The sequence below is a fragment of the Mandrillus leucophaeus genome, unplaced genomic scaffold (assembly GCF_000951045.1).
Source record: "Mandrillus leucophaeus isolate KB7577 unplaced genomic scaffold, Mleu.le_1.0 Scaffold852, whole genome shotgun sequence".
In the NCBI taxonomy this organism is placed as follows: Eukaryota; Metazoa; Chordata; class Mammalia; order Primates; family Cercopithecidae; genus Mandrillus; species Mandrillus leucophaeus.
In genome coordinates, this window is record NW_012109275.1 from 233,281 (window position 1) to 257,914 (window position 24,634).

Consider the following 24,634-nt stretch of genomic DNA (forward strand, 5'->3'; position numbering starts at 1 on the left):
GTTTGGGAGAGAAAACTGAGCCTTCTCAGAGCAGCCCCTTTCTTTACTTCTTTCAGAGCCAGTCTGTCCACAGGTTCTAGCTTCTGATCAATTCTCTGCATGCAGGGAGGCACCTGCCCCTGAGGGGACATTGCAGTCATTCACTTGTGCTAGGGATGTAGTATTAGTTTTGATTACAGACTTAAGGCCATGTCCTCCAATTAGCTTAGCAGCAATATAGCTGAACACTGAATCTCTGCCTTTCAGTCTCCTGGATTCTCCTCTACTGGTTCAGGGGTGATGGAATTGGGTGTGTGCCTCAGTCTCTCCAGATCCTCTCTGACCTTCTCCATCGGGCTCTGTGCCACAGAAGGTAGACTGTGAAGGATGTTCTCTCCAGCTCCTTGCCAGCTTCTGACTGGTGTTGGCCAATGTAAGTCACTAGCAGGATTAAGGTGGGTAGGTCAAGGATTTCATCCCTGCTCCCTCTCTGCTTTGGCACTATCCCTACGGCTCCTGATGGAGGTCACCTCTTCCATGCTTCCTGCTGTCACTGGGTTCACGTAACTCTAGGTCCTGCCCCTGGGCTCTTTGGTCCCTAGTGGCAATGGTTTCTTGCTTCTCCCTCAAAGCTCCAGCAAAACTTATTTGTTTCCTTAGCCCTGTCCACACCTCTGCAGTAGCTCCTTCATCAGAGTCTCTTTGTTTGGACCATCTCAGATGGATTCTTTTCTTGCAGGGACCATAACTAGTACAGAGTGTTATTATTAAGCCTCTAAAATTCAAACATACATGGCCAAAGGCAGCTATGGATTCAGCCTGGTAAACACTGAGACTTCCAGAGGATACCAGCTGCTTCTACTCTTTGCTAGTCCTAAATACTTTCCAGAGAATGTGTTTGGACTTTTGATGAACCCACTCAAAACCATTCAAAACCATGTAGAACAAACAGATTTGACTTTAAGCCTAGAGAAAATAGTAAAGGAAGAGTTCATTCTAAGGCAGCTACTGGAAGTTCTTTTCCTTATGTAACCAAAATTCTTTGGGTTGTAGCTCAAACCTACATCTTGATTCTGTTCTTTAGGGAGATGGAAAATAAGCTTTTGAATAACCTGAAATAGAACAGGTGATGCACCTGCCCAATCCTTGTTTCCAAAGAATGAACCAAACATAAATCACTGCTGGGGACTGGCTAGGAAAGTGACGGTGTTTCTGCCTCTCTTAAAAAGGGGTTCTCAGAAAGGAATCAAATTCTCCAGATGGCATCTGACTGGCACAGAGGATCAGCTCCATCCTCTATGGCCTAAATCATATCAGAGTCATTACATCAATTAAAATATCTAGAATTAAAAGGATCAGCCACAATCCTGTGCCAGGTGCTTGGTCAGCTATTTCCAGCCTTCATAACAAGAAGAGGAATCAATAAAACAAAACAATAAATAAATAAAATGAGACCATTTTTCCTTGTTTGATGCTCAGGTTCCAAGGATATTGAGCATCCTTGGATTGTGAGAGCCATCACTAATGAATTATTGAAGCGTCCTGAAAAGAAAGACCCAGACCTACTATTGTTAAAACTTGGAGTTATGTTTTCCATGGGAATTGAAATAGTGCATGTACAGCAGTATTGGAATTTGAGGTGCTTTGATTAAAACTGGCTGAGCCAAAAAGTTGCTATGGAAATAGGAAAGCCTAGAGAGTACAGAAGCTCACAGGGAAACAGAAAGTTTGGTTTTTTGAAAAGTACTGCAGAAAGATGGTTGATTGGCTAGGCCAGAGCAGCTACCTGAGAAGAAATTCTATTTTAGGTGCCTCTTAGAGTAAAGCTGTGAGCCTGGAGCAAGGTCATCCCAGATGACAGGGACAGGGGAAGGAAGAGGCGGGAGACTGATCCTAAATCCCAGGGGTTGGGTTAGAAAATCCTGATTGGATCCCAGAGCTCTGGTGTAGTGGGTAAATAATATCTCTCCAAAAACTTGTGTCCCCTGGAACCTCAGAATGTGATCTTATTAGGAAATAAGGTCTTTGCAGATGTAATTAGTTAAGCTAACATGAGTCCTACTGAATTAGGGTGGTCCTTAAATATAATGATTGATGTTCTCATAAAAAGAGGAGAGGTGGGTGGGGGACAGTGGCTCAGGCCTATAATCCCAGCACTTTGGGAGGCCGAGGTGAGAGGATCGCTTAAGCCCAGGAGTTTAAGACCAGCTTGGGCAAGATGGTGAAAACCCATCTCTACAATAAAAAAGAAGAAAAAAAATTAGCCAGGTGTGGTGGTGTGCACCTGTCGTTTCCAGACTGGGCAACACAGTGAGATCCTTGTAGCTACAAGCCACGGAATGCCAAGAATTGTTGGGAGCCCCCAGAATCCAGAAGGAGGCAACGAAAGAAAAATTCTTCCCTAGAGCCTTCAGAGGGAGCATGGCTCTGCTACCTCGATTTCAGACTTCTGGCCTCCAGAATTCTGGGAGAATAAATTACTGTTTGGCAAACCTCCCAGTTTGTGGTAATTCATTATGGCAGCTCTGAGGAGCCAATATTCCTGGGCAGCATCTATCATTGTGCAAATTCCCCAAGGAACTGTGTGTGGTTCACAGTTTATGAGGTGGGACTTCAGACCCACCTGCACCTTCATGAAGACGGAAGCCCTTTGGGGACAAGCTTCTGAAAGTCAAACTTTCTTTAAGGCCTTTCTCAGAATTGTGAGAAGTGGGATGCTGTCTGCCCTGAGGAGCTGTTTGGGGCCCTTACTTATTTTCCTAGTTTTCTTACCAGTTTCATCTCTCTCTTAGTTTCATCACATCGATGGGGTAGAATCGGGACGATGGAGGGAGGAATGAGAACTCCTGTCAGTGTGTAAATTCGGCCATTTTTGGCAGTGATCTCAATTTCTTTCATTGCCACATCATTTGCCAGAATCTGTCCCTGGAAAGAAGCAATGACATCTCTAATTCTGTACTGTTCTGTACTGCAGGACTGCCAGTGATCTTCAGGCAGACTGAATGGTGGCAACTTCGCTAAAAAGTCCTCGATATCACTTAACTTTTCACTGGAGGGTAGCTTGCTATCATCATAAGGGTTTGGCTGACAGGGAAAGATTGAATCTGTTCAGTGAATTCTTGACTAATACCAGGCAAGGATGTCGTTGTAGAAATGGTTCTTGCAGGTGCAGGGCTAAGTAATAATTGTAATTATTCAAGCTCTGCAATACACTTGCTGTGAGAAATTGGGCAAATTCTTTGACCTCTCTGTGGTGAAATAGGGATCCATTCATTTGAATACATCTATTGACCTCATTATACTCTGCCTTTGGAGCTTGGGATACATCTGTGAACAAGTAGATGAGTTCCTGCTTATGTTTTAGAGGAGGGAGCAGAAAATGAACCAATTAGCAAAGATTTCTGATCTCCACTTTCCTCATAAACCTGCCCCCCACCTCCAGTATTAATGACAGCTTCATTCTTCTGGTTGCTCAAGTCAAACCCCATGAGTTATCCCGGCTTCCTCTGTCTTCACCCCCATTTAACCCATCAACAAATTCTGCTGGATCTACTTGCAGAATATTAGGTTGGTGCAAAAATAATCACAGGTTTTGCAATTTTTTAAAAATTGCAAGACCGCAATTACTTTTGCACCAACCAAGTACATTCAGAATTCAACCACTCCTCACCATGTCCCTGCTACCACCCTGGTCTGAGTTACCATCAGTATTCTCCAGATTATTGCAATCAAATCTCCTCACCAGCCTCTCAAAATGTATGCCTGATCATGTCATTCCTCTGTTCAAAATCCTCCAATTGCTTCTCCTCTCATTCCAGGTAAGAGCCTGCATCCTTACCCTGACTTCTTAGGCCATGCATGAGCTAACCCCCACTCTCCTCCTCTCTCTCTTGCCCAGCCTCCTTTCCTACTCTTTTCCCTTTTGCTCCTTCTGCTGTAGCCACACTGGCCTTGCTGTTCCTCACACAGCCCAGCATGCTCCTTTCTGCTCTGTGCTTTTCACCCTTGCTGTTCCCTCTGGAATGTTCCCCAGATATTCACACTGCTTGTTCCCCTATTTCCTTCAGGTTTTGTTCAGATGTTTCTTCCCTATGAAGGTTTCTCGAGTATTTATCTAAGATGTCGGCCCCATCCCCACCTTCTGTCTCCCTTCCTTGCTTTGCTGTTTTCTCCTTAGCACTTGCTCTAAGAGACGATATATATTATGCATTTAACTTATTTTCTATCCCCTATTTACTAGAATGAAATTTCCATACAACCAGGGGCTTTCGTCTGTTTGTTCATCAGTCTGTCTTTAGGACCTAGAACAGTGCCTGATGCACAGTAGGCACTCAATTAGGTATTTGTTGAAAGAATGAGATAATCATCACCATCAACAGTGATTCTATAGAAGATATCAACCGTGTGCTGCTGGACGTTTGTTCATACTGCAGCCCCAGGGAGTTAGATGAATAACGCACCTTCTTTGGAGTTTTAAAAATAAATTGTGCCCCCACCTCAGGGTCTTTGCACATACTCTCTCTCTCTCTCTCTCTTTTTTTTTTTTTTTTGTCTGGAACTCTCTTCTACTGATCTCTGTCCAATTTCACTTTATTCATAGCATGGCCAAAGCATCACCTCCTCACTGAGGACCTCCTGGCCTGAAGACGCTCTCAGACTCCTCCTGTTCTATGCTCTCACAGCCCCCTGAATTTCCTCTTGGAAACACTCATTACCATTATAATTAAATAATTAACTGCTTGCCTAGTGAGTTATTTAAAGTCCGTCTTCCCTGCTGGGATAGAAGTCTATCTTTTCCACTCCTTTATTCTCGGCATCTAGTGCAGACTCTCACACATGTAGTTGCTCAGCACATATTTGCTGAGAGAAGTAACACATGAATGAAATAATCATAAAGATTTTAGCTTAGAGGCAGGATAACCTGACGAATAGTGATTATAAGAGCAAAGCTGTGTTCAAGTGATGCTGGCGGTGGTCGAGTTTTCACTTACGTTGTCGGTGGTGGTGAACTGTATGAGCTGGTTGGCCATGCTCCTGATGTGAGGGGTGGAGATGAGAGTGGCCACTTCAAGCTGCAAAGAAGAGAACAAAAGGCAGGGATGTTTGGGGCCACTCACAGGGCCCTGAGTTCTTAAAGTCCTCACTAGAAAAAACTGGCTTCAAAGTGAAATAAGTAAAGGGAGTTTTGATCTCAAGAGTTTTTATGGCTTTGAAGATCGCTCTGATAATGGACTCATAGTTCATGGCTGAGGGTTTTTTCAGAGCTACAGATAAAGGACATTTTCTAGCATCAAGATACTGGAATTCAGGACTAAGTTAGCTGTCTTGGAAGCAGAGAGAAAGTAGCAGCAGGAAAAGTGGGGCCAACCTGGGTAAATGGGACAATGTGGTATCTGACGAGTTCCAGAAGCTTCCGAGATCCCTGCAAAGGAACCAAATACTTCTTTAGTCAAAGAAGAAAACACAACACTTCCACTCTTATGGAATCCTCTTCAAATGACTCTAGACAATCAAGAAAAATGGCCCACAATCTATTGGAAAATCCAGGGTGAGAGAAGCCTCACCTCCAAATAGCTAACATTCACCACATTCCCACTCTGTGGAAGAGGCTGTTTTGAAAGCATAATATGCACGTCTCATTTAATCCTCCCAACAGCCGTGTGAGGTAGGGACTCCTATGGACCCATTTTATGTGTGGTAATACTGAGATTCAAAGATACATCCAAGGTCACAAAGCTAACTCAGGATATGAGCCTAAGAATTAGCCCAGGCTCTCAGTTACTCTGCTCTATCACTTCTCTGAATGTAGAAGGCTGTATTCCAGATTTTCTAAGACAGTCTTGATTTATGATTCTGTTTCACTTGCTCCATAAATAAACGTGTGCCTGTGTCTTATCTGGCTGGGATCTATTGGAGCCATTGCCCAGTTAGAATTGACTCCAGCGTGGCTCGAACAGGATATGTTTCCAGGTGCTGTTGTTGAAGAGTCTTTTGGTGCAATATATTCTTTCTTCTATGAGGGCACTCACTTCCTCCCTGCTCTTTTAGGTAAAAACAAAACCAAACAAAACCAAACTCAAGCTCTTTGGTGCCAGAGGCAGAAAGAGATAATTTGACCTTGAACTCTATAGATTCACCTCCCTTTCCCCACTTTACTTGCCAGTGTCTTTGAATTGGCAAGGGCAGGTGTCTTGCTCTCTTTGCTTTTAGTTCTGTTTGGTTCAGTGATGAAACCATAAACTAGGGCTTGTAATCAGAAGCTGTGTCTCTGCAGGGATGCGAGGTTTCCAGACTGAAATTTTGCCTCAGAGCAAAGTAGAAAGATACACTGGGAAGGAAACATGGCATTCCAAAGTCAGAATTAGAAGCCCTTCTTCTAACGTGGACTGTTTATTTTCCATTTCATAGGTGAATTTCCTGCACTCTTCTCTGAAGATAAAGCTGTTAAGAAGGATGGAGACAGAAGGAGCTTCCTATAGGTTGAGAAAAATTAATCTCTCTGTACCTGAGAAAGAAGCAGAAATGATTGTACTTCTCACCTAGAAATTGAAATGGAAAAGCAGTTTTTAACTCAGAACAAAGAGACCTGAAGTTTCATGTTCTTTGCAGGCAGAAAGATACGCCTTGGAGAGAAACAAGATTGAGAGCCAGGAGCAGTGGCATGCATTAGCCATATTTGTGGTGTAAGTATTCTTACCAAAGGCTTATTTCAAGCTATAAAGGTAGCCTCATTGAACAGAGCTCAGAAGAGATGTGCACAATCTACTCTTGAAGGCTTAAATGAGTCATTTCCAGATACCACTGGAAGGAGTTACAAGGGAAGAGAAAGAGAAGAGTGTTCAGAACAAAGGTGCCTGACAGAAAAGCAATGAGGTTGATTTTTTTCCTATTCTAGTTAAAAGGTTTTGTTTTAATTTTAAGTGTGTCACAGAACTCCTTTATTATTATTATTTTAAAAATGTATATAAAATTAGAAGCTATGTATTCAGGGAGGCCATATAATCTCAGGATTTTAATAATTTCTTAGGGGAACAACATTATCTTTTTTTTTTTTTTTTAGCTCACTTTAAGTATGAATGTGAATTCTAAAGAGAGGTCTAGCAGTTTTCTGCAATAGCTAGGTTTTATAAAATTTAAGTGTGAATCATATTTTGAAATATCATTCTATTTTGGAAGACCCTGGGCAATCTGTCTTTTTCTATGGAAACTTATAACTAATCTTTCCATATGTTGAACATCTGCTTGCGATGTAAGAGATCACTTTTTGATTTATCTCCTTGTGAAGTTTTAAAAAAATTCTAAGTTTTTTGACAGCAAAATATCCTTATAGATACCTGAAAGCATTCTAAAAAGGGATATATATCTATGTGAATTCCTAAACCTAACAGGCAACAACTTTCAGCACTCCCAAAACAGTGTGGGCTGGGGCTATCTGAATTAGAAAGTTGGTGGTTACCAGCGTGTCTATTTCTGGGCCTCATCCCAGCACCACTAAACCAGAATGCTTGAGGTAGGGCTTTGGAATCTGCCTAGTTAGCAAGCTCCATGGATGATTTCTGACTACTCTACACTTTGGGAATCACTACCCTAAAAGATTGGGACATCCTTTCCTCCTTCCCTCCACATTCTATAAAATCAATACTGATCTTTATGAAGTCATAGGTCATCTCTTCCCATTGCCAAGATGGTGGCATAGTTTCAGGGCACTGGAAGAAAGCATGTGACTTTTCATGTAATTCTACTTTTTGACATTCTAATGAACAAACTTCCACAGTAGGCTGTCCTCTTCAAGTTAAGCCTATTATTTCTGGGAAAAGAAACACTTTAAATGGTTTCAGTCATTGACACCCTGATATGAAGGAGTCAATAATCTCCCTTTTAGAGGGGATTGTGAGAGAACTGAAAGCCCATGGTAGAGAAAGATGAAAGCAATAGAAAGGAATGGCTGAAGCATCTAAAAATAACATGTGTTCTTTTTAAAGTTTAGCCTAGGCCTGGCCCTGAATGGCCTAGTTTAGGCTTCATTCTCTAGGTGGTTTTAGAGTTGTAGGGAACTTAAAGTGTTGGTTTTACTAGCGAGCAATATTAGAAGAGTCAGGACAAATCAAACCAACCATTTAGGCCTGGGATTGCAAATACATTTTATTCCCTGTATCAAGTCTAATTGATCATAGCTACTTGAAATTCTATCGAAGAGACTGAAGCCACATCCAGGCTTAGTTCCAGAATGTTGTAATTGATTAGTGATGCCTGCCTTGGTTGTTGGAGGGGAGGTGGTGATATATGTGCAACTTATTTACTATCTCTAGTTTAGAAAAAACCTGTTTGGACACAGACTGAGGCAGTGCTCCTGGCACGATGCCGTCAGAGCAAGCAGAATACGGTACCTCTGGAGAAAGGAGGTAATCGAGAGTGCCATCCTTCATGTTATTCAATGCTTCATTACTTGGAACAAAAATGGTGTATGGTCCACTAACTCCATCCTCATCTAAAGCATGTCCCACGTTGGTTTTCTGCATTTGGGAAATGAAATTTTGTATCTGCAGCCTACCTTGGACAAACATTTAACATAATTCCCCAGAAATTTATAATTGACACCCCTGCTAATTTTACAAAAGTCTTGACATAAATATTTTTCAGAAAATTATGAAAGGTGCATACCTCTAACAAAGACCTGAACTTGCTGTATCTTGGTTGTAGCATTGTCATTATGGTTTGCTAAAAAGAGACATTTTGCTTAAAAATCAGGAAATAAAATAATGTGATTTAGGAAATACAAACCCTAATATTTAAAGACTGATGACAGAGTTTATGTGTCAGTATGGATTTATATAAATGAACCTGGTCAACCACAATGCATTATAGAAATGTTTGCTGTCATTGAAACAGTAGGTCAGATTTGCATGTTCTGAAGTATCCTTTGGCCCTCATCATCTAGGTCAGAAGTAGTAAGTTTTATTGCAGCAACAACTGCCCTCTATAAATTAAGAGGGACACATTTTCATGACGATTGGTCATGGACTGAGTTGCCTGATGCAGTAATAAAAGAGGTAAAAAAAAAAATCCAGATCTTTCCCACATATGTAACTGGATGTCTTGCTTTCTTTCTGCAGAGATTCCCAGGATTCTGTTGGAAACAGACAAACCACCTCTTCTCTCTGCTTGAGATTCTAGCACAAATGAAGCACAAGCACAGAGTGCTGGCATGCTCTGGATGTGACTCTCCAGGGAACAAAGGAAGATGGACCTGAGCTGATGTGATTTTTATCTGAATACTCACCTCATTATTGCTCTCAAATATGGGTTCTAGCATGTCCATGGTTCTGTCAAGGATGTGCAGAAGCCCATTGGAAGCAATGATGTCCCCCTGTATAATTTTTACCTTATTTTTGCCTCCATAGAGTTTAAGCTTTATTTGATTGTCCTAAAACACCAAAGAAAGATAAAATAAGATTAGTATGGTGTCCTGGAAGGAGCAAGCACAGGAGTAGAGTCAGAAGTCTTGAGTCCTTGGGCTTTGATATTTATTGGCAATGTGATTTTGGTTAAGTCACTTAATCTAAAGTGGAGATGAAGGTATCTGCTTGGTTAACCTCACAGGGTTTTCATTAAGATCAAATGATATAATATATGAAATCACTGACAACTATACATGCTAAACCTGGGTAAGGTATTATCAACCTCTTCTCCAGCAGACTGCAAGCTTCATGAGGAAAACTATTTAATTTACTATAAATTCATCACCTGCCTTAGTGTCTTGCACAGAGAAGGCACACAATAAAAGTATTTGTGGAATAAATAACTGAAGCTAATTCCTTCTTCCTCCCATATGACTCCTAATAAGTGACAGACTTAGTGAATATTGGTTGAATGAATGAACAGGTAAATACATGCATATCCTTGTAAGAAAGCAAGCCACATCTTCATATCTGTCATTCATCCATATATCCATGCATCCATGCATCCTCCATCCATTTCTCCAAGCAGCCATTCATCCATCCATCCATTTGTCTATCCACCCATGAATCAATCCTCCATGCATCTCTCCATCCATCCATGCATCCATCCATACATCCATCCACGCATCTTGTGACCTATCCATGTATCTACCCATCCATCCATTCAGTGACCTATCCATATATCCATTCATCCATCCATCCATCCATCCATCCATCCATCCATCCATCCATCCATCCATCCAGTGCCCTATCTATCAATCCATCCATCCATCCATCCATCCATCCATCCATCCATCCATCCGTCATCCATCTTCACACATGCACTACAGCAGATTGGTTAAGAATGTGGGCTTTGGAGCCACATTTGAATCCTGGCTCTGGCACTTACTGTGTGGCCTCTCTTCTTTCTCACTGGAGCAACAGGGATTATGATAGTCCCTCCTTCACAGGGTTATTGTGAGCCTTATATAACACAAATAAAGATTTATCCCCATACTTTGTTTAGAACAAGCACTCAAGGATCTATTAACTACTGATGGTTAGTGAAATTTAATAGTATAGGTCCTATGCCTATACACATGCACATTTTGTTGACTAATCACCTGCTCCCCAGCTCAATAAAATCACAGAAAGAGTTAAGAAATGAGGGTGGGGTGGGGAAGGATGGGTATACATAAAAAACAAACAGAACTAATGGCATTAGGAGTGATGAATGTTAGGTGGGAGAAGATGGATCAACTCCAGCAATCTAAAACAAACACAATCTATTTCCTTCTGTAAGAGGAATGCTGATCTGGCTTTGTGCTGATGCTTTTAGGAAACAGGTTTATAGCAAAGTTTCTCCTTCCTTCTGGCAGTTGAATGACAGTTGCCTTGAAAACTAAATCAGACCAGACCAAAGTCAAACACTTTATAACCCCCTTTGCATAATACTCCACCCTTCCTCTATGACCTTTCCTGGTGTTGCTGTTTCTTCCTATATAAGAAGGTGTTTGACAAACGATACATAAGGAAAGAATTTCCTTGTAATTTTTCACAAACCCCAAACAAAAAGAGAGAGAAGGCTATGGGCATTGGCTTGGAAGACAATCAGTTCTGGGAGTGAAAATCAGAGGAACCCTTACCTTATCACTGTTGAAGATTTCCCCTGACTTTCCAGTCAAGGTGTAGAATGTGTCTATGTTATTCATATATTCGATGTTCATCTCACCAGCAATTATGTGGAGTTTCACAAAGTATTGAGCAGCTTTATTATCCACCAAAAGCTCATTTACCTAAGACAAAAGAGCCAGTTTGACTATTATTTAAAGAAGAAAACGAGTTTTGTAACACGTGCTGTGCCTTACTTAGTATCAAAGACATCAAAGCCAGGGCACCCTAACTTGGGTTTGGGCTTTTGCAAATACAAACGTATGAAAGCACTGACAATTATACATGCTATACATTAGTATCAGTGCAATCAACCCGGGCCAGGCCTTCCAGGGAGTAGAAATCTGGAGAGTTGGAGGCAATGCACAGTCTACTCTCAAACCAGAGGCGATTGCTCCAGCACTGAAACTGACATGGGGAAAGTGCAGCATTGCAATGGCCCCAGGAGGAACAAGGAACAAGGAATCTATCTTGAACATGGGAAGCAGATGGGAATAAAATATGAAGTTTCATGGAAAGAGTAGGTAAAGTGAGTAAGCTGATGGTACTTTTGAATAGAAAAGTTAAGATTTTTGAAATCCATGGGACCAAATCTACATTTTATCATTACTATGTAGTCAACAATCAACAGATACTTATATTAACTGTGTAAACCATGTGTTAAATGAGAGACCACATGCAAAGTGCGTAACCTAGAGGCATAGAATGTTTGCTGGTTCTTTCCAACAGGAGAGGTGTGAGGACATCTCTGAAGGTGAACGATAGAAACATGAATATCAGACAGGTTAATCATGGTGGTATATGAGGGTCAGAGAGCCGGGAACTTACTGGGTTTTGATTCACTGCAACAAAAATTATTATCACAAAATATCTTGGATGAAGATAACCCAATTTTATTTTTTCATTTTTATTTTTTCCACTTCCCAGATTTCAATCTTTTATTGGCTTCCATCATTTTATGTGTATTTGTTAATCCATTTACTTATATGTTTATTTATTTCTAGCTGATCTGTTTCACAGAGCATTTAAGACAGATGACAAGAACACACAATAAAAATCAAGATCAGGGCCAGGCATGGTGGCTCACGCCTGTAATCCCAGCACTTTGGGAGGCTGAGGCAGGCAGATCATGAGGTGAGGTGATCAAGATCATCCTGGTCAACATGGTGAAACCCCTTCTCTACTAAAAATACAAAAATTAGCTGAGCATAGTAGCACGTGCCTGTAGTCCCAGCTACTTGGGAGGCTGAAGCAGGAGAATCACCTGAACCTGGAATGCACAGGTTGCAGTGAGTCAAGATCGCGCCACTGCACTCCAGCTTGGATGACAGAGCGAGGCTCCATCTCCAAAAAAAAAAAAAAAAAAAAAAAAAAAAAAAAAAAAATTCAAGATCAGGAAAAATAAAAACATGTGTTAGATGGTAAAGGTGGGAGGGAGAAAGATATATATAATCTTCCTACACAATGACTAAAATGGAGGCCAGTGAAGATAATAAAATTGTATACAAATTGATATGTCCATTATTTACATTAAACCAAATGTAACTATTTTACTGATGCCATCTCGATAGGATGCCTCCACCAGGCACTACAAGTTTCATTCCCACTGGATAACATTATCTCAAACAACAGCTGCTCACATTGAAGACTAAAATTTTCTTATTTTTTCCCTATTGCTTGTGCCATTTATAATGATTTAAAAAACCCACATATCTAGCTAATACATGAGTTTAATTCTTCCTGTGGGAAGTGAGCAGTTTTGCATTATGCAAATCTTCTCTATCACCTGGCTATATGTTAAGAACGCTCAGTGGTTACCTGTGGAGGGTAATGATTAGAAAGGGGGACCAGGGGGCCTTCTAGGTTCCTGGCAATGGACTTGCTGTTTACACAAGTGCATTCACACTGGGAAAATTCATTGAGTTGTACACTTACAGTTTGTATCCTTTCTGTAAGGATGTTATATATCACTAAAAGAAGTTTATCAAAAAATCACCATCCTTATCATCAGTAGGTTTAATTTTAATGGGGGCTTCCACTTTAAATAAAAGAAGGTACTCCCTACTAAGGCTTTTCATATTAGCCCCTTGGTGTAGGGTCATTTTAAATACTCACATTGAATTCTTTCAGTCCCTCATCTGTAGGTAACAGCACCGTGAAGGGCCCCAGCTTACTCAGTGGCCAGGCATAAGCTTTGTCTTAGGAGTCGAAATAACAAAAAGAAAGAAAACACCAAATGAGTCAGTGGTACACGAGGAGTAAAATCAGGCAACAGGTCTTAGGTCATGACTGGTCCATTTATGCCGTTCTCTATTCTAATGGGTATGTGCAGGCCCTGTGTCAACTGGGAATCTCTCTAAGAATGTGAGGCAACCTAAAGCCATGGCCTCAAAACATTCCATGTAATGCCATGAGAGTTTTCCTGTAGACAGCCTCAGCTTCAAAGATACCCTGGCTGAGCAGTTCAGGCATGACAAAATCCTACCACAACCCCAGGGTCCCTGACCCTGTGCTTGACTTTCTGAACTGTCACTGTCTCGGTGAGCAAAGATGCAACCCTTGTTTTCATCCAAGGCCAGCTCAGAAGAGCCCCGATGGTTGGTTTAATGCTCTGCTGTTGCCACGTTGAAATGCTTAATAAATTTTGAACAAAGAATCCTGCATTTTCACTTTCCAGTGGGCCCAGCAAAGTATGTAGGTAATCCTGTTTCCATCACCTGGGGAAGCTGGGATGACAGGACAGGCTCTGTGTTCTCACACCCAGAGGCAGTGTACAAGGACTTTGTCATGCGAAAGGTGAAAAGTCAACAGGACTCTGTCTAGGGAAATGCTGGAGGGCCTGGTCTGCAAAAAACACTACCTCACCCTTGTCTGCTCCCATTTGGTATTCTAAGAGTTCTTAGAGTAAGGCTGTGAGGAACCCGGCAGATTGCCCCTGAGCTCAAGGGATGCCAGTAATGTTTGACGCCCTACGGGATGCCTTGGGAAAAGTGGGACGTTTATGCAGGAGACATTAAATGGGATATTTAACCTTAAGATTTAGGCAGAGAACACAGCATTGACCCATCGATGACACTTGTTTATCTATGTTCTTGCCGGGAGATCATTTTTGGCAACTGGTAAATTCCAGTGTAAAAGCTGATATTTTAAAGTTTCTGTTGATTGGCCAGGTCTGTGTTTTACTTTTTGCAGAGCGGCCGGATTCATATTTTATTGGAAATTGCGTCCAATGCTGTGATCAGTTATAATATTTCATTCTCTAGAATAATGGCCCATAGAAGACATTTGCAAATACATGAGGCTGTTTTAGGCTCTCACCTTGCCTGGGGGGCTGGAGGTGAATGTGTCCCTGTAGGCAATTAGTGACTAGGGGACCAAGGGTGCTAAATGGTTGCATACAACCAAGACTATTCTAAAATTCAAACAGCCCCTCCACTGAGGAACAAGGATGACGCCCTGGGGTCTCAGTCACCCTCTCTATTCCCAGTTTTATCTGCCAAGCTGTGTTCACACCTGCAGGATCTAGAAGGTCAAGGGCGAGGGGGACAGTTTGTATCCTCACACCAGTAGCTGTCCTGGTCTTACTGTTACTGCAGCTCTGTTGGTCTGTGGTGACCCCCAGACCCTGTCCTCAGCTCTCTGCCTACTGATTCTTGCATTGCTAGATCTCTTGGCACTATCTCTTTGCTTGTCTTCTTGGAAACAGCTGCCTGCCCTTTCCCTCTCATCCGCATGACCCCTCCAAAAAGGCTGATTCTAATAGACAAGGCTCGCCTGTCCCTTTCTGAATCATTGTGTCTTGCAGATGCCCTTTCCTGAAAGAGGACTCTTGTGTGGAAATCTGAACCCATAGCTGCGTACCTAGGAGTGAGATGAAAGAGGTCAGCCTTCCTTGCCATTTTCCTCTGGGTTCAGTATTTAATTCTCTGAGTCGCTCCATAATGTTTCCGTAACACGTTAAGCCATCACCCACGTAACCTTTCCAGCAAATGCACCTACAGAGAGGGGGAAAAGACGTCCTCAGGGTTTTAGAGCCATTGAGTATTTTGATCATACAGTCCAATCCCCTCATTGAACAGATGGAGCAAAGGATGCCCAGGGTAGAATAGGGACAATAGAGCATTCCTAGTGGTATCTGACATCTAGTAGCTCCTCAAGAAATGAATGCCTAATAAATTAAACGTATCTGTCAACACTAGATATCTTTGTATGCTCTTTGTCTCAGTATTTCTCAAAGTGTGATCAAGAAACCATGCATATCAGAATCACTTGGAGTGCTTAATATATTTAATATAATATATTTAATATAATAAATGTGGATTCTAGGGCTCCACTGCATGACTGAATCAGAATAAGCTACTGAATTCAGCCTGCAGGACAGTAAAGATTCAGCATTATTGATCTACTTAGAATGCTCACCCCCACCCCCCGACCCTGCCCCACTCCTTCCTAGCTGAGAGCTCTGCTCAATTGCCACTTCCGTCGGAAAGGCTTCCTTGATTGTCTGTCTCTTTCTCTACTCCCTCACTGTGTCTCCATTATATATACTCTCATGGAACCACGTACCTCTTCTCCATAGCAGTGATCATAGTAAAATTTCACCCTGATCTGTGTGATTATTTGATTAATATCTGCTTCCCTATAACATTTGAGAAAAAAGTGAGGGTAAGGGGTATGTGTGTATTTGTTCACTATTGTGAACTCCAGAATCCAGCACAGGGTAGGTCCATAGTAGGTGCTCAATTAATAGTTGTACAATAAGTAGTAATTGAATTAAATAAATAGCAAACAACGAAGTATATAAACAACGAAAATGAATATGGAAACTATGAAATAATATATAAACAATGAAAGTCACAGAGATTTTGTACAATAGTTTCATAAGAGAGAAGTAGAGTTAAAAATGTACTATCAGTGGTATGCTGATAAATGTTTAACAACCAACTCTCTGGGGGAGGGGGAAGTCCTAATCTGTAGCATTTGCCAATTTCCATGGTTAACATGCCAATCTTGACCAATTTCAAACTGATAAGATGATGCTAACCCTCTTGTGAAATTCCTGAAAGTTTAACACTCAGCTCTTGTGAGTCCGTAAGCTCTGGCTATAGCAGGCCACAATTGTGCAGTACAGAGGAGTTGACAGCTGGCTGAAATTGACAAGGTGATGAGGAAGATGACTTTCACAAGGATCTTGGAGATGAGCCAGGAACCAAAGCGAAGTAAGGGAAGAACATTCCAGAGAGGAGAGATGCAGGGAACCAAAGACGTGCTGTGACTACATCACAATTTTGCAGTGCTCACACCGCACCACAGCTGTGACTCACACTGAGGAAAGTCTTCTAAAGAAAGACTATGCACTTGTTAATCCACGTGTTTCTAAATATATTTCCATGGCAAATAGATTATATGTTCAACAAGTTTGCTGCAGACCTTCAGAATCCTACCACCCTCTGCCTGGATTGTGGCACAGCCTCTACCTGGTCTTTGTGCCCTTATGTTCTACCTTGAAATTTGTTTTTCATACACTCTCCTGAGTGTGCTTTAAAATTCTGGCACCTGTGTTAAAACCCTCACTGACTCCTTTTATCCACATGAGAAAGTGTACACAGGAGAATCCCGCTCTGTCTTCTTTTTGCTGTCCACTGAAAATTCCAGCAGCACTAAACTGCTTCTTTTTTTTAGGCTGTATGCCTTTCTCAGGCTGTTTGTCCTGCCAGGAATGCTTTCCCATCCTCACCTTATCACTCTGGTGTGACCTCGCCCCAGCTGTGTTGAGCACTTCCAGCACATCCCATCAATACCTCTATCACAACCCTATCCACCAGAATTACCTCTGGAGACATTGTCTCTTCTGCTAGATGGTACACTCTCCTAGAAGATGGATCCCAGCTATAACAATTCCTCATTATATCCTAGCACTTAGGGCAGTGCCTGATTGTTTAACTGATTATTTACTGATTATTTAAGTACCTTCTTAATTCTAGGAACCTTCTAGGTAAGAGAGCTACAATGATGATAATAAGAGACACTTTACCCTTCTTGAGTCTTATATGCTAAGGATGGACCTGAAAACAATATAATTATAGCAACATGGTAAGGCCACTTGACCTCCTTGAGTCCCAGTTTCCTCTTCTATAAAATGGGCTTAATAATATCTTTAGGATGGTTGATAGAGATATAAAGAAAGAAAAATACCTCCGTGACAGACATATAGAAAAAGCTCAATGCTTGGCAGATGATAACGACAAAGACAAGGCTGACATGATGAAGAAGGTGACTATAATGACAACAGTGACCTAGAGGTGCTGGGATATAGCAGGACAGCCCGTAGAGAGATAAATGAAGTTCCATTGTAAGTGCCATGATAGAAGATTTAACAGGATGCTATGGGGCATGGAGGAGGAAGTAACTGATTTTACCTGGAGAAATAGGGGACAGCTTCTAGGAGAAAGTAATATTTAATTCTAGAAGGATGCATATGAGTTTTCATTTGTTTTCTTTCTTTCCTTTCCTTCCTTCCCTCTCTCCCTCCCTCCCTCTCTCTCTCTCTCTCTCTCTCTCTCTCTCTCTTTCTTTCTTTCTTTCTTTCTTTCTTTCTTTCTTTCTTTCTTTCTTTTCTTTTCTTTTCTTTTCTTTTCTTTTCTTTCTCTCTTCTCTCTCTCTTTCTCTCTTCCTCTCTTCTTTCTGTCTTTCTCTCTTCTTTCTTTTCCTTCTTTCTGATGGAGTTTTCGCTCTTGCTGCCCAGGCTGGAGTGCAATGGCGTGATCTCAGCTCACTGCAACCTCTGCCTCCTGGGTCCAAGCGATTCTCCTGCCTCAGCCTCCTGAGTAGCTGGAGTTTTGGCCTCCCAAAGTGCTGGGATTACAGGCATGAGCCATCGCGCCTGGCCGCCTATGAGTTTTCTAGCTGGACAAACACCTGGGGCATCATTTACTGATGAAGCCTTTGGGGTTTTTATGGAGAACTGGCTCTCAACCAGGGGCAATTTTGCTCCCCCCAACCCCAGAAGCCATTTGGCAATGTCTAGAGACATCTTGGGTTGCTACAACTGAGATGGGGATCTACTTACACAGGCCAGCCCCTCACAACAAAGAATTGTCTGGCCAAAAATATCAATCGAGTTGAGGTTGAGAAACCTTTTTATAAGGAATTTCTCAAGTAGATCTTATCATGAAAAAATTTAATAAAATCAAATAACAGTTTCCTACTTAAATGCCAACCTCCTGTGCAAGCACTGTGCTATGCTAATTTAATGATGGAAAGGAGGAGACTGGTAACTCTGGGAAGTGACGTAATACAACAGTTATTGTTAAAAATTAATCCTGCTGTAAGTTACATTCCTTCATTTGAAGACAACTGTTAATAGCAAGACATGTAACCTTTACAAACCACTGAGTATGTTTCTCTCTAAAAGTTTCTTAAGTTGTTAGGTGGCTAGTGGTCTGTTTTGTGTCAAGTGACTTGGCCTTTCTTTCCTAAGGATTGCAGGAGAATCATATTTTAATGGCCTCAGTGCTAATGGAATGCATGAGACATCACTATTTTTAATTTTTATTTCAAATCTCAGTCCAAAGTCTGAGATGTTATAAGACTAGTTTCTGTCTTAACTGTTCTCAGTTGAGCCATGGAACATTCACAACATCACCTCTTTAGGAAATTGTTTTCTTTTTATTAGGAGTAAATGTCTCTTGCTGTCTTAGGGCTTTAAAAACACCCAGAAGCCATTTGCATTCTATAGTTATGGGTTGAAATTAATTACACTTAATGCTGGTTGAGATTTAGTTAGTATATAGGGTGTCCTCAAAGTCTTAGTACAGTTGCTTCCTTTATTTCTTCACCGGTTCATTTCATTTCTTTATTGTTTCATTTGTTCCTCCAAATTCTCACTCATTTCACTGTTTTTTATTTCTTATTTTATTTTTATGTTTAACATTTGTGGGTACATAGTAGGTGTATACATTTATGGGATACATGAGCTATTTTGATACAGACATGCAATGCATAATAATCATATTGAGGCAAATGGGATAGCTCTCATTTCAAGTATTTATCCTTTGTGCCAGAAACAACCCAATTATACTGTTTCAGTTATTTTAAAAAGTACAATAAATTGTTTTTGACTGTAGTCACCCTGTTGTGTTATCAAATACTAGGGATTATTCATTCTATCTGTTTGTATTTTTTGTACCCATCATTTCACTGTGTTAATTGGTGACAGGCATTTTTGCAGCAAAGATGAGTAAGACATGGACGTAATATTCTAGTTGGGGATTGAGACAAGTAACAGTAATAGCCAGCATTTATTAAGAGCTCTTATGCTACATATTCTTATAAGGGCTTCAGTGTGGCATCTTTTCTAATGCAACAACCCTATGAGGTAGGTCCTGTTATTAGCCCCATTTTAGATAAGGAAACTGAAGCACAGAGAAGTTAAGTATCTCACTCAAGATCACACAGCCTGTAACTGGCAGCGCCTGTGCTCACCACCACTGTGCTACATCCTTATCACAGTTCCGGACCCTAAAGGCTCTCATAGACACATTCCAGAGTGCTCTGGGAGCCCAGAGGGAGGGGCATCAGAGAGGACGGGGAGGATGGGGGAGGCATCCTAGAGGTGGAGATACTTAGGCCAGCCATTGAAGGAGCAGGGTGTTAGGCTGACTCAGAGGAGGTGGGTGGAGGGTGGGGATGGTATCCTAAGTGGAAGGAAGAGCACATGCAAGGGCCAGGAGTGGGGAGCACCATGGCATGTTTGAAGAACAGTGCGATGGACTGAATGTTTGTGTCCACCTCAAAATTCATATGTTGAAATCCTAACCCACAGTGTGATGGTATTAGGAAGTATGGCCTTTGGGAGGTATAATAATTAAATCAAGAAAGTAAAGGCCTCATGATTGGAATGAGTGCCCTTAGAAAAGAGGTCTCAGAGAGCTCCCTCCCCCTCTCCACCTTGGGAGGACACAGTAAGAAGTCACCACCTATGAACCAGGCTTCACCAGATCCTGAAATGGTTGGTACCTTGATTTTGGACTTCCCAGTCTCCAGAACTATGAGAAATAAATTTCTGTTGTTTATAAGCCACTCAGTTTATGATACTTTATTATAGCAACCCAAACAAAGACAAATAATAAGTAGTTCAGCAGAACCTGAGGCAAGGGTATATTCACGAGTGTGGTGGAGATAATGCTGGCTCATCTGCACCTGCTATGAACAGCCACTTTTGGCCATACCCTCCATATCCTGGGAATGGTCTCAGGCCCTGGAAGCTTGTTTGGAGCTGTTTGGGCAGGAAATTACAGGCTTCTGAGTACCCCGAGTGTGGTCTAGTAGGGGGCCCAGGCTCTTGGGGAGCAGGGCCCTTTGGAACTTCAGATTCCTTGCCCTGGTGTAGCCAGCAGAGGGCCAGAATGGGAGCATCTAACATGTAGGACCCAGGGGAGGGGCTCCTGTTGCCAGGTCTAAGGGTCAAACTGCTGGAAACACATCTGGCAGTGGCTGAGCTGGGATTTAAACCTAGATCCATCTGAGAACATCTCTTGCCACTGCACCATGTTGCCTTGGATAGGACTCTTGGGAAGACTGTTTACACTGAAGATATCCCAACTTGTACAGATCTTATATAAGCACTGAATATTATCAATGTCACTAACATTCCAAGAGTCCCTACATTTCACTGTTGTTTGAACTTTTGCACAACTGGAATGTAAACTGCGCTTATTCCAATAGGCCCACTCAGTTGTGTCCTGGCTATTTTTCAGCTGAGTTTAGTTAAATAAGAGAGAAATGCTCATCTCTTCTCTTGTCCCTTACTTCCTATATCTATTAATAAGTAAAAATAAAAAGGCAAAGCATAAAGTTATTTGTTCTCAGTAAGAATCAAAATAGAGCTTAGAGTTTAAAAGCATATTATATACATGAACTCATTAGCTCTCCACAGGCAGAGATTCCTGGTCTCTAGACCTACCTGACAGGTAAGGGAACTGTGGTTTAGAAAAGTTTAGTCTTGTCTAAGGTCACCCCAGGGGGAGTGGTAGAGTTCATGTTTGAACCCACCCTTCTTGATCAGGTGGTCTTCTGTGACAAATGCAGTATGATTTTGAAGATTCTGCATAAGCTACTTGCCATATTGAGAAGGCATAAATGAAATAAATTTTTATCCCAGATGAACTAAATTACCTGAGGACTGATGGATTCATATTTTATCAATATAACTTAGCTAGTCTTTTTACTTCAGCCTTTTTTCGACTGAAGACAGTCAATTTGAGGTGTGGGAAGGTTTGTGGGTGATACATGTACCCCTAACATCACAATGTTAGTATATCTGACATTCCAAACACAAATTTGGACGCAGCTTGTATTATTCTGCTATTCCCATTTCATTTTTCGATTTTATCCTCTCAAACACAAAGGAAAGAGATTGGTTAAGGTATTCTATTTAGACTTTCTCAGAGGGTGGTAAAACATGCACACACCAGCTTGTTTGGTTCTCAGTATTGCCAGAATATATATTTGAGGGGAGGGTATGCCTGGATGCATATGTGTGTTGGGTGCCTCTGTGCCTATATGCATGGCTGTGGTGTATTTGTGCATTCACATGTATTGAGGGATTTCTAGGTGTCAGGTTCTGCTCAGAGATTGATGAATGTAATCTTGCTTAACTTTCGGCACAGCCCTGGTGGGAGGTACAGTTCTCTCCTTTTTATGGTTGAAGGGTTGAGCATCAGTTCAGAGAGGGTAAGGTAAGTGGCAGACTTGGGATTTGAACCTAAGTGTTCTGATACCCCAGCTCTTTCCATTCCATGTACAATAAGTACAGATCTATTTATTTGTCCAGATAGGACATGGTGATAATACAACCTGTCGGGGCAAATCTACACGCTGACCACCCAGTTATAAAAGGCGTGAACTTCCCAAAAGATGAAAGGGGCTCTGGAATCACAGAAACTGTTTTATCATGCTATGGTTTGATGTTGATTGTGGTTTTGAGCTCACAATGGCACTATGAGTCTTTTGCAGATGCTAATGATAGCGAGAACTGAAAATGGAACAGAGATAGAAACCTCAGTCTGCGAGTCAAAGACTTGGGTTCTAGCTTCAGTTCAGTCACTAATGAAAATACATTACACTGGTGTCATAGTTTCCAGAAACATTCTCTCATGTAATCATCACAACGACCTTATGGAGCATAAATCACTGTGCTCATTTTATACATGGAGCAACTGAGGCCAGAGAGATGGTGCCGCTTTCCCAGGTCATGCATCTGGTAGGTATCAGTGCTGAGACTTAAACCCAGGTCTTTAGTCCAAATACCATCTTCTTTCTATCATGTGAGCTGCCTTCGCCTCAGAAACTTTCACAGAAATGTTTGTATTCACAGTAAACCCCTTCTTTTGAAACCTAGAGCCCAGGAAACACCACTAATGCTTATTCACTTTCCCTAGTCTTGTTTTGCACCACTAACAAGCAATATTTCATGAGTGAGGAAACAGGGATGTACATTAGAGGTCATACCGCTGTAATCTCAACAACCATTTGTTTCCCCAGTCACAGTGGCTTCCTTCTCCCACATTCTGACCACTTCATATCAAGTTATCAGGCCACATCAATATTCCGGAGTGTTCTAATGGTCATTAAAAAGGAAATAATTATTGAGTGTTTAATTAAAGATTTGTTGAGTACCTACTACGATCCTTGCTCCTACTATGTGGGGTGGGGGTGGATACAAGGCTGAATAAGACACATTTCTTCCTCTTCAAGAAACTTACAGCAATGACTGGACACCATTTGCAATTGGAAAGGTTGGTAGAGGAATTGAAAAGACTTACTGAGTGTGGCCTGGTGCGACGGTGGTGCAATTTGCATTCCTATGACACAGGTTATTTGTTTTACATGTATTAATCATACTGCACCCCATTCCAGGTACGAAATTGTGGTAATGCTTCTTACACTCGCAGTGAGACTTCAGTAGACAGGGAGAGAAAAACAAATAGGATCCTAGTTAGTTACTTCAGCTGGCATTCTTCTTTAATTTGTATTTTTATTCTTCCATAAAAACTCACTCAGAGTATGTCTGAAGTGTGAACTTAAACTAAAAAATTGTCAAAGTGTCTAAAAGTAGAAATCATGTTTACACATGTCACCTGCTGGAAAGCTTATACTCCTTGCTTATAAAGTTTAGTTTCAATTTTCTTGTTTCCTAATTCTTGACCTCCCTAGCTCCATAATTCCTGGTTTTAGATTGTTTATAGGTAAGCAGAAGTTGATGTGCAAATGGGAGGTATTATTACTTTAGAATAATGGTTTTCAACCAGGAGTCTCAATCTAGGACACACTGGACAATATCTGGAAACAATTTTTCTTCTCTTTTTGAGACATGGTCTCACTCTGGTTGCCCAGGCTAGACTGTAGTGGTGAAATCTTGGCTCATTGCAGCCTTTACTTCCCAGGCTCAAGTGATTCTCCCACCTCAGTCTCCTGGGCAGCTGGGATTACAGGTGTGGATCATCATGCCCAGCTAATTTTTTTGTATTTTTAGTAGAGATGGAACTTTGCTCTGTTGCCCAGGCTGGTCTTGAACCCGTGTACTGAAGTAATCCATCTGCCTCCTCCCAGAGTGTTGGGATTACAGAAATGAGCCACCATGCCCAGCCTGGAAACATTTTTGAGTGCCACGATGGAAGGAGGCGGTGCTACTAGAGGTCAAGAATGCTGTTAAACATCTCACTATGCACAAGAAAGCCTCCTCCCACAAAGAATTATGCAGCCCAAAATGTGAAAAACGTCGAGGTAGAGAAACCCTGCTTTGGAATCATGCACGCGCTGCTTCTGTGTGAGCAATGGAGAATTTCTAAGACTTGAAAATCTGTCTTGGAACCCATTTTCAGAGATAAAGCATATGTTTTATCTCACATGCAAGGTCTTGACATTTGTGGCGTAACATTAATTTTCCCTTAAAGACCCTAATTTTACAGATGGGAATTTAGGCCCTTGAATTTTTCTGCAATCCTGCCCCAGAAATCGATAGCAGAAAAATGTTGCGTAACATATCCTTTCTCTTCGGGGGCAAGGTTGGGTGGATACTCTGCAGGGAATTCTAGGAACATTCCCATCAGCTAGCATCCAGGTGATTAGACTGCATGGCTGTTCGGGTCGGGCACTGAACTCTTCCTCCTACCAGTGCAGCAACATCCTTCTGTATGGACACATTTCCTTCACTGAAGGCTTGATGTGCAGTTATGGACACATAAGGCATCCACTAAATAAATACGCAATGGATGAATGTGCTATTTAGGGCCAAGGCTCTTTCCACTGGATTCTTCAGTGAGGGTCTCCTGACCAGATTTTTTATCAGTCAAGGTCCCGATGTCATTTAGAGGGACAGTGTCTCTCCCCAGAATATTCTCACTGCTCCCTATAATCTATCAGTGCTGCCTGATGTTTTATCTGTTTCATTCCTTTGGGACAGGGTATTTTTGGTTCTAAGAGCACTTTTTAAATTAGAAAACCATTGCAGAATGGAGGATTGCTGGTAAAAGTCAATCATATGT

General features: G+C 41.5%; 1 protein-coding gene across 1 annotated transcript in view; it reads right to left on the reverse strand.

The window, feature by feature from the left end:
- Positions 1–24,634, reverse strand: part of STAB2 (stabilin 2) — a 166,792-nt gene that overhangs the window by 99,060 nt on the left and 43,098 nt on the right. The window contains exons 9-18 of the mRNA XM_011968635.1: positions 22,913–23,046; positions 14,949–15,082; positions 13,203–13,285; positions 11,063–11,212; positions 9,260–9,403; positions 8,641–8,697; positions 8,367–8,492; positions 5,348–5,401; positions 4,971–5,051; positions 2,752–2,904 (exon numbers count right to left, since the gene is read on the reverse strand). Coding sequence (XP_011824025.1) covers positions 2,752–2,904; positions 4,971–5,051; positions 5,348–5,401; positions 8,367–8,492; positions 8,641–8,697; positions 9,260–9,403; positions 11,063–11,212; positions 13,203–13,285; positions 14,949–15,082; positions 22,913–23,046 — 1,116 coding nt within the window. The remainder of the gene's footprint in view (positions 1–2,751; positions 2,905–4,970; positions 5,052–5,347; positions 5,402–8,366; positions 8,493–8,640; positions 8,698–9,259; positions 9,404–11,062; positions 11,213–13,202; positions 13,286–14,948; positions 15,083–22,912; positions 23,047–24,634) is intronic.